At 38.3% G+C, this 15,040-nt stretch overlaps 1 protein-coding gene across 5 annotated transcripts in view; it reads right to left on the bottom strand.

Moving 5' to 3' along the window:
- Positions 1-105: 105 nt before the first annotated feature.
- SLC1A2 (solute carrier family 1 member 2) overlaps positions 106-15,040 on the bottom strand; it is an 88,964-nt gene continuing 74,029 nt past the window's right edge. For 4 of the 5 annotated variants that reach the window (XM_064425031.1, XM_064425029.1, XM_064425030.1 and 1 more), the window contains 2 exons: positions 12,666-12,897; positions 106-9,203 (listed from right to left, as the gene is read on the bottom strand). In XM_064425031.1, coding sequence (XP_064281101.1) covers positions 9,129-9,203; positions 12,666-12,897 — 307 coding nt within the window. In that variant the 3' untranslated portion in view covers positions 106-9,128. Of the gene's footprint in view, positions 9,204-10,098; positions 10,161-12,665; positions 12,898-15,040 lie in introns of all 5 variants that reach the window. The other variant, XM_064425032.1, reaches the window with a different exon arrangement.

The following is a 15,040-nucleotide window of genomic DNA, read 5'->3' as shown; positions in this document are numbered from 1 at the left end:
TCTTCCACCCTGCATGAACAGGCAGTCTCTCTCATCAGACTGCTTCATCTAAACTCCTAAAGCATTCCCATATTGAGCCCAGGCTGAAATGAAAAGTCACAGATGTAAGCTGTGAAAATTATGAATCAACATTTATTGATGATATGTACATAAGAGGTACAACACTTAGTGAAATATTATATTCATGACTATTTCCAGTATAGAAAGAATGTCTAGTTTGTTTTATACATGAAAGTTACAGAAATCAGTTCACTCTGTAAGAAAGCATTAAAAGCAAATTACTAACAATCCTTGTAAAGAGGAAAGGATCTGAACTACAAAAATAGAATCAGTCTACAGGGCATTCCAACTACAATATACAAGAACAGAGCCCAGGGTTGGGAGAAATTTTACCATCTGCATTTATTAATTTCTAAACAAACTGTGCTATAGATACTGTACAGTATGTAATTTCAAAATCTCAGGAACTTTCTGAGTATAAAGACCAACCTTTTCCCTCTTCTTTTTAATCCTTTTTACAATAGAACATCACAAAACATTCCAGTCCATGCCTGGTCACCTTAAAGAAGGGGCAAGGGATGATGAGCAGGCAGCACAGAATACTCCAGTGTGCAATTCGTCCTGAAGCATCATAATGGGACTCACCAAGCAGGATATTTTCTGTGCTTTGGGGCCTAATTTTTATTTCTTTCTGCCTAGAGGGGATGATTCTATTTATAAGACCCAGGTCCAGAGTATCTAGGAATGAATCAGCTTCTTTTTGCTGCAGGGTTCTATTTTCTCATGGATCTTAACTGTGGCTCTGATATCAGAAGATTTTGCCACTGATTATGTAGTTGATCTGTCTGTTTTTATGATCAGACATACTTTTGTAAATAACAGGCCTGTACAACAACCACAGTAGCTTTAGAAGCTTTAGTTTGGCATTTATTTTCCAATAAATGCTAATATCCCTTTTTAACAACGAAAGAAACAGTGCCCCATTGTCCATTCATCTTTCTCATGGACTGTTCCTGCTAGGGGGATGAAGCAGAGGTTCCCACTCGGACTCCTCAGGCACTCTGGAGAGAACTGGCAGCCCCTTGCTGCCTGCAGGCTTGCCCAGTCCCAGTGTGGGACTGCACTGCTTTCCTGGCATCTGTGGTCAAGGAGTGACTGGAAGTGACTCAGAGGGATCCTGCCATGCCACGAGTGACTAAGGGCTCTGAGGGCTGACTGATGCACAGAGCCAAAGCAGCCCGGGCATCCAACAGGAATGCAGTCAGATGGACTCCCCCTCATTCACTGTGCCAAATTAAACGGTGACTAACTAAGCTTCTGGTGATAAAGAGTCCAAACATTTGAAGCAAACAAGATGAAAATAAAACAGAAACTTATCATTCCAGGTGAACGTTAATTCTTTATGTCATAACAAGTGTATTCACCAGGCAGCAAATCTATGCTGGGATCACTTTCACTCACTGCCAGGGAACTACACACATGCAGCTTCTAATACACACCATACTGGTTAGATATTGAAAACTAAAATTAACATATTTACAATGAGCTGGCTGCATACATGATTCTGAATGTTATTAAAACTGAGTACTCCATAAGAGACAGATAAAATAGTTACTAAGCTGTGGAATCTAATCAGTTGAATGGTCAGAAAGAAACAAACCCAGATACAAATGAAAAACAGAAAGTCAAACAAAATTTTAAAACACGGTCTAATTTTCTACTATGGCTTAACACACAGAAACCAATTAAATTAATTTAAAGCACAGCTACACATACTGTATACACCATTTCACTGAAATTACGTGGTGATAGCTACATTATCTACACTAAGTGCAGAGAGGCACTGGACATCATGCTTCAACAAAATGTCAAAACTGGTATCAATAAGGTTTTACAGCTATTAGTAACTCAGCACTATTCTACCTGCAATTCCTATTAAGTTAATACCTGTTACATCTGATTTAAAAGACAATATAGATCAAAATACAAGGGTATATCAACACACTTCCTACATATATATCTACTAGAAACATAGGCTCCAAAACCTCAGCAGAATAACATGGCCCCACGAATTTCTGAATAGCTGAAGAGATACCCAGTATCAGTCACACTGGGACAGCAGTCCTTCCTATTCAATGTTTTCTTTGTTTTGAATTACAGTCAAAGAGCTAGTAGGCCATAGATTTTTTGTTTGTTTGTTTGTTATACAGTTGTTACGAATACTTATATTATTTTATTTTTATTCCTCTAGAAAGAGTTCTTTATTAATTAAGTTGAAATTATTATAGCCACGACCTTAATGCCAACAGGTATTTGCCTAATGGGAAGAAATTACCAAAATGAGAAGTAACTGTCATTTGGGTTGAAAAATATAGTGGTTATTCTCTTAAAAATACTTAAGAACACAGGAGGTATTTTCATGGATGCTACCCAGTTACATTGGTCCCATGGTGGTTCTGTTGGTCCTTTTTCAAGAAGGCAAAATTAGGTGGCAAAATCCTGAACTTTTTCCGCAGGCTGAACTCACACACACTGTATTGTAGCAAGATGGATGGGGCATGACAACTTTTTTTTTTTTTTTGCCTACCCAGATCTATTTTCTATAAACTGCATTCTGAGCCAGTCAGTTATACATTAACTGGTCCTAAGGAAGAACTGCAGGATTTGGCAAAGGTAACATCAGGAAGAATTATAAAAGTGAGGGACGATTGCCCAAGACAGTCAATCTAGAAGATTGCTCAGATTATTATAGTATTGTTCCATGATGAACTGCAGCATGTAAGGACATCTTGAAATTCCTATTTGTGTCTTGCATTTTGTGCTTTGTCTATAATTCATCACCAAACATAACACAAAAATACTTCATTGATCCTAAATGTCATAAGAAAACTGATTTTGTTCTAAGGTATAGATCACCTTTAAAGGATTATTTCCCTACCTAATATGATCCCATACAAAACATTCTAAGAAAATATTTGTGTGTCTGTAAATTACAGATACTAGGTAATTTAATTCAGTCTACACTGTAGTTTCCAGAGAACAAGTACAAACCCCTAAAACCTGTATTATTCTTAACTAAATCAGTGTTGAGCACACAATATTTAACACTATAAATACATATTCAACTTTTTCTGATGCATTCTACAAGCAAGAGCTCATACTAGATCATAGGAAATAAGATATATTTAAGAAAGGAGCAGGATATATTGGATGGAAGTGAATGCAGTTGTCTTTAAGTAGGAAGGACAACCTGCAGTACACAAGAAGTCACAAGTCCATACAAAACACCAACATGGAAATGCTATAATCTACAATACTGACTGCAAAATCAATATGCAAGCACAGTTTGCTTACAGTCTGAAAAACGGTAGAAAAAATGAATGGAATAGAGTGATACAAAAGTTCCAGCAGACTACATTATTTATGTACAAAGCAATATACAGAGACAATCCAGGCTGTGCGACAGCTTCCCTTTGTGCAATGGTGTGTGCCACAAAGCATCACTAAAAGCAGTTGCAGACTCCTGAATGGTGAGTATAAGACTAGAAGGGCTGGATGCTCTAGCATTGATCATTATTGGCTCTGCAGCAGGATGGAGTTAGAAACAAAAGGAGATCAAAGCTTGGGTTAAGTGAGAAACCTCACAAGTCTTCTTGTCTCCCCAAATCTTGTATTAGGCTGTTGGTTATTTCCATCCTGGACTAGTAGAGACCTACTCAGTGGCTCAGTCGTGTGCTCTAGGCTTTTCCAATGTTTGTAACCTGGCTTTTTTGTAAGACTCATAGTTGCAACTGCATAACCACTTTATCTGTTAGATTTGCATCAAGCATTACTGGGGAGTCACTGGGTTTCCCCTAAACAGGAGAGGATGTCTCTTGGATGGTGGGCACCTGTGAGGGACAGTTCCTCAGAACCTTGTGCCAGGGAGGCCACTCAAATGAGAAGTAAAAGAATTACCAGGACCTGGACATCAGCAGCGTTTTGACTCATTCATAGCAGCAGATTTCCACTGAACATAAAGTATGAGCAGGAGGAAAAACTGAAGGAGGCACCCACTGCAGAGCCTGTAGCAGGCACTGCTGCCGGGGGCTCCTCCAGGAGTCCTGCCTCGGGTCTGTGCGTTGTCTGGGGGGAGGCACAGCCTTGGTGCCCATGGGGGAAGAAAGACTTGTGACTTTGGAAGGAATATGCACCAAATACATTGTTTCAGGAAAATAATGAGCAAGAACACGACATTTTGAAAAACAGCATGGCAAAGCTGAACAATGCATTTACAGCTTGACTGCCTTCTTTGACACTTCACTACTGTAAACCCTTTGTTCTTTTTAGTACTTGAAACTACACTCTTTATACCATTCTTTAGGCAAAGGAAAATGGGTAAATATTTTCCCTTCAAAATCACCAATATTATTGGAGAGAAGAAAATAAGAGAAGAATGCTTTCTGCTGGGAACAGGAGCTTCTACATAATCTTATATGGTGAATTATAGCTGAGGTGAACCGTCCCAATGGACTATACACCTATCATAATGGCTAATATGAAAAATATCTTAATTGTGGCCTTAAAAGTCACAGTAATAAATCAAGATAGTCTTCAGGCTCATAACAGAATAATATTACAGTACATTTTTATAAAGTGCCCTTATTTATCCTTCTGTAAATTAATTCAAATGCAGCAATAAAAAGAGTTGAATGGAAATTAAAGACATGAGGAACAGTTCACAAAAGGATTATTCTGAGCCCAGTACTAAAGCTCAGAGCCTTTTTAAAGATAGAAAGAGAAGTGAATGTTAGAGGGGAGGTTTAATATTGCCCGTAGTTAAGGGGATTTGTGCAACTGCTCCTGTGTTGCTATAACAAGGCTGCAATGACATAAATGAAGGCAAGGAAGCAAAGAAAATGCAGGCAAGTCACCAGAATAAATCTGTTCACATGCTGATGCCTCAGCTTCTCAGATGGACAGTCTACACTTCTGCATGTCTACTGCCAGAAAACTAGTGGCTCTGGGAGTGATGGAAAACAAATTAGAAATCTATATTACTCCTACTTTTAAAAGTGGCACAAAGTCTAGAATTCCATGTGCTTTGAGAAAGAAATAGAGATTAGCTATATCTTAGAAAAAAAACATAGGAAAAATCTGTACTGAGAGTGAGCCTTATTTTTATGCTGGGTTTAAATTCAGTGCTGGACTTGTAGCACTGAAACAATTAGGTATAAAAGAAGTATCTTGGCAGAAATCTTTTCCATGTGAGAATCAACTTCATTATAAATAGCAGACAAAGACTATCCCCTAGGATGGGATTGTGAAATGTCTTATAACTTAACAGAGTCAGGAAGAGACTTGATTTTTCCTGGAACATTGTGGCTCCCACAGATTTCAGTGGGGCTTTCACGTAGTCAAAGCATTGCAGGCACAGTTTTTACTATTGCAAACAGTTTTTCAAAGACGTAATGAGTTTGTCACTAATTCAAATGGAAAAAGCACATCTTGTAATAGGGACTAAGTGGATTTTGCCCTACCTGTTTGAAGAATCTTTGTGTGTAAGACCCACAGACATTTCTTAAAAGGCTGGTGCAAAGGTTATTTTCCAAGGGAAGCAATGAAGAAAGAAGTGGCAAAGTGCTCCATCTCTCCTGCAGATCTAACACACAGCCTGCTTTACTTTCAGTGAACAGATACTATGAGAATACTGACCCAGCTTGAGCAGCAAATGCATGAAGCAAATGTGTAAGCATGCATGTCACTTAGTATGCAATGAACTGAGTCTTTGCCTGGTCTAGACTTTTCCATGTGCCAATGTGCTGCCAGCAATCCAAAGGCCAAAGGATATCACAGTTGCACAGACAAAGGTGACAGAGCAGCAAATGCAGAAAAACAATGTTAATAAGAACTACACAGAAACCAAATGACTTTTCACTGAGCTTTTTGTTTAACTTTGCCACCCCAGCACTGTGAGCAGATACAAAAATTTGCCAGATGCAAATGAATGCATTGAAACTCCTAGTGAAAGTAAAAGGAGGCTGCCCAGTAACCAGCACTGCCTGCTGAAACGTGAACCTTGAATTAGCTGAAGTGGATGGTCCCTGGGTTATTTTCTGTTTATTTAGTTAAGTAGCAACCCGGCCTCGTGCAATGAGCAAATCGAGAAATGAAAGCCAAGAGTGAGTTACATTTTCCCACATAAATGGAAAGCTTTTTGATGATTTAATACAGTGCTGCACAGGAGTAACACTATATTAAATATTCAGTCAGGCTACAAGCAGAGGAATATATGAAACCCAACATTTCTCCTTCTCCCACATCCACATTTAAATAGAGAAATACTGTCATAATTATATTTTGAAAAATCCCTGAGTTACTGTATCTACAGAATTATCACTTTAAAATCACAGTCTGCTATTCTAATCCTATCAAAAGATCCAAATTTATCCTCCCATTTGTGGGTGGGGTTTCTCTAGCACTGCATTCCTTCTTTCCCTAGTCTCCATCCAAAGAAGCACTCTTCAAAGGGCATTACATCCCAAGTGGATAACTGTAAGCATATTCTAAGTGTTTCTCAATATGTAATTTTGTGGAGCTGCCTAGTCACATGTTGCTGACATTCCTGTTTGTTTCCAACTGCTAAACAGTTTCAAATGACAGCTAAAAGTATATAGACCAATTTTCCAAAGCTACTTTCAATGCAAGCAATCAGTGTGGCTGCTCCTGAGAAACTCCTGTGGTGAAGAGGACAAAAAAAATCATCTATTAATGGGTGAGCTGTGCCATGAAACAGCTCAAGAATGCTGGATATAAATCGGGGTAGATGCTGCGTGTTCATTCTTGGATATAACTGCCCCTCGAGTGACAGCAAATTTCCCGTGATGAAAGCCAGCACCCTCAGAGTGGGGAACATTTTACAGTACCTACACACCATCCCAGGCACATTTCTGGCCCATAACCCAGGGAATACTACTTGGGAAGCAATAGCTAGACAGAGGTTAACTCTGGACATGCTAATAGCAATGACTGAAGAAAAGAGAATACAACCTGCCTGCCACTTCTCTGAATAATCTACAATTCCATCCTTCACAAAAAAAAAATTTAAATCCTCAAGATCCTTCAGGAGGCCTTTGGGAAAGGCCTCCCCCTCTAACACATGCTAGAGGCCTACAGAATTCACAGTGGTTCAATATTGGTTAAATTATATAGGCCATTTTGCTCAGGATTTGCTTGGCCATGGCATTCAAGTGATGACAAAATACAGTGGTAAGAAAAAATATTCCACAATAAATGCTTAAATGAGGGATACTCTGACAATGGACTTGATCTTGCACATCATCAATCATGCAAGTAGCCTTGGCTGGCTTAGGTCCGTGTGCAGTTTCAGAGATATTTATATGAATGCAGATGAACAAAAGCAGATTATATTTTTACTTTAATAGCTTCTACAAAGCCAAATAACACTCTACAGTTAAACACATTATTCCCCTTTAAACCCATGACAGGTCTGAGCATAGACACTGAATGCCTATTTCCATAAATGTTTGAACTCTGTTTCTTGCCATTTTTAAGTTCACTATATGCTTGTATTATGATTCATTCTGAAAACTTCTGAGAGCTCCCCCCATTTGCACAAAGCTTGTTCTGAGAGAAGAACCTTCCAAGACCACGTGGCTCAGCTTTGCTATGGAACATTGCTAACAGTATAATGGTATTCACCAGTATCTTAAAATTGCTAAGTATTAACAAGCACCTTTGAAAAAAATTCACAGGGTGTTTATTCTCACTGCAATTTCTTCTGACAGGCTGAGTCAGATATAGTATGTTGATCAAACACTGTCTCATTAATTCAGATGCCATGTGCTCAAATAAACAGTTCTCTGACATTAGGGAGTTATAGTTATTACTCTGCAAAAGAGACAGAGATGTAATTCAACATACTGGCCTAAATCCTGAAATTCTGGTTTCATTTTCATTCAGTCCTAACCCTGGACAAATTCTCTTAACTTTATATGGAATTTGGTTTAGCAATGAATTCAGGATTTAGCCGCTCTATGAAACATGGCAGACTCAAAAGATGGCTTTCACTTCATAGCAAATGCTATTGATGATCACATTCAAAAATTCTGTAAGAGTAACGGATTCAGAACTTGTTTGCAGCTCATTATCAAGTACCCAATCATGACATCCATAACCAATCTTAGTAGTACCTTACTTGAGAATCCCAAGCACAGGAGAAACCCCTCTGACATCAGTGGAGCAGGGTGAACACTAAGGTACCACCTACCTTGATTAAAAATGGCACAACTGAGTCCATGGTTTTCTGTATTTTGCACCTCAGCCATAGATTTTAGTGAAGGAACTACTTCCCCTGTAATTATACTGCCTTGTGTTGTATGGTGCATCATGGTCACAAAGCAGCACAGCCCCAGCATAAAAGAAAGGCTGCACCTGCCCTGGGACCTCTGATAAAACCACACCACATGCACATACAAATTGAAGGTCTTCTCTTGGTGCTAAGTTTTAGTTGTACTGATCTAACAAAATGTCTGGGACAATTTATGACTTCTATGCATTAATCCTGCCCCGGATCTAAGCTCAGTTTAAAGTACAACTAGGCACAAAAGTACAGTGCTTGTTATTATCAAAACAAATGGAAATCTTTACGGATGTTTTCAAAAGGTATTTTAGCCATACAGTGATAAACAGATCAGGTATGCCACAAGAGTCACCAAAACACTTGAAGGCTTACGTGGTGTTATGTTTCTCTTGTTATCTGTGACCCTGAGTCCCTGTAGTGAACTGTACTGGCACTTTGATCTTCCCATTTTGCAGCATTTACATTCTCTGTGTCTTGAATGAAAGGGGAAGTGGGTGAGATAGCATTGCACTGCATGGAGCATTCTCCAGGTGCATCATCCAAACAGTAACACAAGGGAGACAGAGGGCTATGGATCATTGCTTGGCAAAGACACTACAGTGACTTGATGAGATCTTTGCTAAGTTTCAGTAACAAAATTAAACAGAAACTGTAGATGTTAAATAGGGAAAAAAAAAAAAAAAGAGAGAAATCTTCTTAATCAAGGTATCTTCTGCCACAAGATAGCTTCAGGACTTATTAAGGATGCAGCTAGGAATCTCTTCGTTTAGTTTTCCCGTTTCCAAGGCTCTTCTTCAACAACATTGAAGTCTGCAGATTTGCCATTGGTTGCCAATGTCACCTGCAAGTAATTATCATCAACAAGCAACTTAAAGGCCAAGGCACTTGGACAAGAAAAGTAGTGAGATTTATATGGAAGATTATGATATTTACATGAATTACATACACTGTCACTTATTATATAAGTAAAATGTATTTATTCAGAATTCAAAACACTCCCAAATAGTGAGACTCCTGTTCATTTATTTATTATAATGACTAGAAAACATTAGTAGTAGAAAAATGTTCCACATTTTCTTAACCTTCACTGCAGTTTTCTTTTTTTAAAATAAATATGTCAGACTGGCCCTGTCTCTTGCAGATTTCTCTGGATTATGTCAAAAACAGATTTTTTTTTTAATGCAGAAAATAGTGGTTTTTTCAGCAGAATTCCTTATCAAAGTTGCATCTGATGCAACAACATGAAAAATATGCAGGGCCAGAATAATCATAGATGTCTGTCGATACAAACTCACCTACAATTACACCACCTTTAAAGAAATGGAAGAAAAGACATGTTGTGAAAGTATTGTTCATCACACCACTATAATAACAATGTAGTGGATGATTTTGACTACAGTCCAATTAAAAATCCATAGTAATGCTAAACTGGTCTCACATGATGTACAGCAAAACCTCACTCTTTCCTGTAAAGATATATGCAGGATTTTTTACGTTTTAAGACCTATAGAGATCTACCAATTTACAGCGAACACTGGACAATGTGCTCCATTCCAAAGACCAGTATAAACGAGCCCTTGTTTTAAGAAAGAATCTCCAGCCAAATGACTTTAAAAAATCAAAAATAAAAAAGGTAAAATATCAATTTAACTTTACAAAAGTGATGTAGATCTTGATAAAGTGAGAGAATCTTTCATTTAATTCTAAATGGATGGTTTACTTTTTTCCTAACTTACCTTGCAAGTTAACATCTTCAGCTTCAAATGAAAACTTAAAGACAGAGCTGAAATTCCCCATGCTGGATAAACAGGATGCATGGAAGCATTGGGACATGGAAACATGACAAAATGCACTGATTTTTGAAACAAAGTCAAGCTTTTTCTTAGATAATTGGAAGGGGAAAACATGCAAGTACAGGAATGATCAGCTTATTCAGAAATGAAAATCACACAGAGTCACGTGAAATATGATAATAAAAAAAATACAAAAATATCATGCAATAACAACCACTCTAACCCCATACAAAGGTGAACTACTTATTAATTATGTACAGTGACCATGCAAAATTATAAACTACTAGTGTTATACATGGAATATATTACAGAAAGTAAATAGAAAGGGCATGCTAGTAGATTAGCTTTTCCATATCCTGACCAGAGTTGCAGTAAGCTTTTCAACCCACCAGCGCATTGGACAGGATGAAGAGATGGCTTTTCAAATTTAACAGCTGGCTGTTTCAAAGCCCCAGATCCTACTCTCTGTTGCCTTTGCAAGTCTAACACTTGGGAGTTGCAGACCACTTCAACATGATCCAAATGCTTTGCAAGTGCCAGCATATATTCATAGCTCATCAATTAGGTCACAGCAACACATCCTTTTGGCAGCTTGCAGACAGACAAGAGAAGTGACCTGCTCAGAGTCAGTCTTGTGCTCAATCCAGTAAAGCCTGGCTCTTTTCATGAGTTTAAAAGTGCAAACTGAGACTGTGAGCAGAGCAAACCTAAAACAATTTAAAAGAACAAACATTTCTAGCTCATAAATCACCAGTCCCAAATTTGAATTAAAGAGTGTGCTTAGGATGACATACAGCACCTTTAATCCATGCTTTTGAGCCAAGCTATTGCCTCAGCTGAGGGAAATGATATGAGAAACTGAAGGAGAAAAGAAAGTGCAGCAAGTATTGATACCATCAACAGGCTACTACTTTTTAACTTGACTTGGATCTGTCTGCAAATCTGAGAAACTGGGACCAGATAAAACTATCAGCATTCAGTTCCACAAACATAACCTTAAACCGAGTATTGTCAATTTAACTTAAAAACAGTTTTTTAAAAATTCCAAAAGAAGTTATCCAAAAAGTGTGTGTGTGAACATACTCTTTATCTTTCTTTCCAGAAAGATTGTTGTGGTTTTTTTTTAATTTTTAATCTCTTGTGTCCTTGCCTTTTTTGAGAAATATAAATTAATGGCAATTTTCAGTTTTGTGTGAGTATGTATTCTCTTTCCGTTTTAGATCTTATTTTTTAAATTTTCCAAATGGAAAAAGAGTGGGTCTGAAGAGAAAGTGGAGAGCTGTGCCAGAAAAAAGTATGATTTTTTAAAAAAAAATCACTTCATTGAAACCTTGGAAAATTCAGGGGAAAATTAAAGATAAGATGAATGCTGTTTGTTTTTTTCCCTGAATTCAACATTAATTTAGCCCCTAAAAATTCAGGTTTGGCCTACATTCTCAGGAAGTAAGCATTAGGGAAAAAAAATCATTCTAAAGAACATTTCCAGGTCAGAGACAAATGAAAATTACAGTATAGGATTATATTTCTAATATAAATGGTGATCTGCTAATGAACTTAGTGCAGTCATTCACAGCTAGATACTGGCTCAGTTGTGGCAGCTGGAAGGTACAAGAGAATCTGTTTGGATAAATGGCTAAGGTAGCCTGACTGGCAAACCCACTGTCTCAAAGACAGTGCACAGCATCAGTCTGGAGCATTAACCAGTGCAAAAAAATTACTATGAAATTAGAAAAAAAATACTATTAAATGAGAAGTTTCACCTTGTTTTACTTTCTTTTCTCCTCCTTTTCAAAAGCTCACTCTGGATTTCAAACAGCTCCATCCCAGTGGTGGCTTCTTAGTGAACTTTTAACCACTAACCTCCCGAGCTGTCTTCGCATTCAACTGGTGGGGTTGCTCAAGCTCACCTCACTCTGATCAAGATGTCATTATTAGTATTAATATTGCATGTTAGTTACAGCAAGGGTTACAGAGGGGAGAGAGTGTTTGTGCCTTAGTGCCTCGGGAAGGATCGCTGAGAGAAGAGAAGCAGAAGCGTGCTGTGAGTGCAGGAGCATTCTCATGCTAAAGCGCATTCAACGTGTCGACCTCTGAACAGCATATCATGAAGGCAGTCAGCAAGTGACAACACCTGCATCTGAATTGCAGCCATCCTTCATTTGGGTTGGCAATTAAGTTCTCTGTTGCCACAGAAAATTAAGTAAATGTCCATAGAAGGTGATGCCATATTCTCTGTGTCTTGGCATATTCCATAATACGCTGCATCTTGCCTTTTGATATGTAAACAAAGTACATGATTTTTTCCCATCAAATGACAAGTTTTAAGAAGAGTGCAAAAAACCATCTTTTGAACTGCTCAAACACATTCAAAACGTCTGGGGTTCATGGACCTTGTTGTCACATTGTTATTTGCAGAACGATTTGAAAAATACATGCAGGTTAAAAAATAAGATAAAATAAAGCATGCAGTGCTATATACATGTCTCAATATCCATAAATGTGAAAGGTACCTTGCACTCATCTACCATGACTGAGTTGTGAGCTGCAAAAACACATTGGTTTGAGTTGTTTTCCCTATGATTTTTCATGTCGTCATAGATTGACTGAGTCTTGGTCATTTCAATGTCTTCATGCCCTTTATGATGGGAATCAATGGTGTCAAGTTCTGCCTTGGAAAGGTGGTAGACAATGCCAGCACCAAAAGAATCCCCCACTACATTGACTGACGTTCTCATCCGGTCCCTACAAAAGAAGGAAAAGGCAGAGGCTGAATGGCATGAGAGGAAGAAAAAGTAGGGCATGGCAGCCCTGTTTATGGTACAGTTAATGCATTTGTTTCAGGAAGCTTAAGGTATCTTTTTAACAGAGAGATGGAAGCTTTCAAGGGAAATGGAAGAAGTTTGCTTTCCCAAGGGACTTGTTTGACAGGGAGGATGTTCAAACTCCCATGTCCCAGCTGCTTATTCTCATGGAGTTTGGCAAAGAATGTATGCTAGATCACAGCCAAACTGCAGAGCTGTGCTTTACTGAGATCCCTCACCCCTGGTTCTGGAGATTTCAATGTCAGGGTGCTAGGCTTACACCCCTGCCCTTTGTTTAATCTGAATTTATCACAGCACTGAACTTAATGCAGCCAAAGAAAAGGATTTTGGTTCTTATGAGCTGTTCTCATTTCTAGTTTGAATTAACAAAAGGCCTGTCCGTTTACTGTTAGTGAGCAAATTATGGGGAACAAAAATGCCTGAAATATCTCCATAATGCTGAGGCTATTGAAGCTCCTCTCCTGGCACCATCTTTACAGATGGCCATCTGTTGGTGTGGCAGCATGCCCACTCACACTGCGTGCGCCAGAGCTTGGCATATGAGCAACCCAAATATAGGTCACGGCCTACAAAATTATGAGCCTGTGACAGCATTTCACTAATGAGTGCCCCTTGTTGTAGGAGGGTGCCAACAGAGGCTAATATGCTTCATTACAAAGAAATATGTTTGTTGGCACTTTCTGGACAGGAGGCCATCAAACAGACATGCCGCCTTTCTCCTTGTCTTTAGCGTTGCTCTGACAACAGTGAAGTCACAGGTATGGGTTTTCCCTGACTTCAGAATTTTTCCCCAAACCTGACCAAAATTCTGCAAAAATGGGATCTGGGTCCTGCTATCTTTCCTGCTGCAGGAAAAAAAAAAATAAAAAATTATAATCTCATTTGCCTCTTCATATTTGCACTAAACATAAAACTCCTAAAATCATTCTGACCAAGGGTTGCAAATTAAACTGACTGAAAGCAACCGTGTCTAAGTCTGCCAAATAGGTCAGAGAAGTGATTACACTCATTAATTCTCAGAAGTATATTCAGGAAGATTCATTTACACAAAATGGCCAGGTTGAACAGTGTGGACATTTGCCAAGTGACAAAAGCTAGTATGTAAGACCTCATTTCCCAAGACAGTTATGAATTTCAAAACAATCTTTCTAGTATTTCTAGTACTAGATTTGTGTGACATCTCCTTTTTCTGTAGAACAGCGAGAAGAAAACATCTAAATATATAATGTCTCAACTGGTAAACATTCATTATTCATGCTTATTCATGACCATATCAAATTTTGAGCACATTTTAACATCTTTGCTCTACACATCAGTAAATCTTCCTTTCTCAGCTGTGGAATTATAGTCCCATTCAAGTTTCTCCTCTCCCTCTCAACATTATCATGCTTACATATTTACAGACTTTGTGGTGTAATATCTTTGCTGAAGCAGTTAATTTTCTTTTTTCTTGGCTTCAAAAGAATACCTAGAAGGGGAAAACCTCTACAGTAATTCCCTCGAGAAACAAACCAGCATCCTATAGGAGGAAAATGTCCTTCCAGTTTTGCTTCAGACAAATTAAATGCTTTATACAGTTCTCATCCAATGCCTGTGAAGACTATTTTAATCCTGGTCAGAGTGGTAGAATAGGAAAATAAGACTTTCTGGTGTGATTTTTAATTAAGAACATTAAATACACTGAACCTGGTAATACAACTCTACAAAAAGAACACCTGCTTAATGTTTTTGCATGGGTGGTATTAAATTTTGAAAGGACTTACTGATGCCAGATGACAAAGGGATAGTATAGCATGCCAAAAACCCAAGGTGGAGAGAATACATAAATATAACTGAGGCAGAATTCAAATTCTGAAAGGGTCATTTGAGGAGATTCTCCAGCCCATGCATACGTACTACTAGCTGAGAGATAAAGCAATACAAACTGCACACTAATGTACAATGGGTTATACTGTGCAATCCAAAGGAAACAAGGAAGCTTCTTCCAACAGAAACAGCAAAGTCTCAGCTGTCAGGAATCAACAGCAAAGTGCCACTGACCTCTTTTGGGGCAAAGAACACCT

Source organism: Passer domesticus, chromosome 6, assembly GCF_036417665.1.
Source record: "Passer domesticus isolate bPasDom1 chromosome 6, bPasDom1.hap1, whole genome shotgun sequence".
Classification (NCBI taxonomy): Eukaryota; Metazoa; Chordata; class Aves; order Passeriformes; family Passeridae; genus Passer; species Passer domesticus.
The sequence above is the reverse complement of the archived record's forward strand: the minus strand, read 5'-3'. Positions and strand labels throughout refer to the sequence as shown.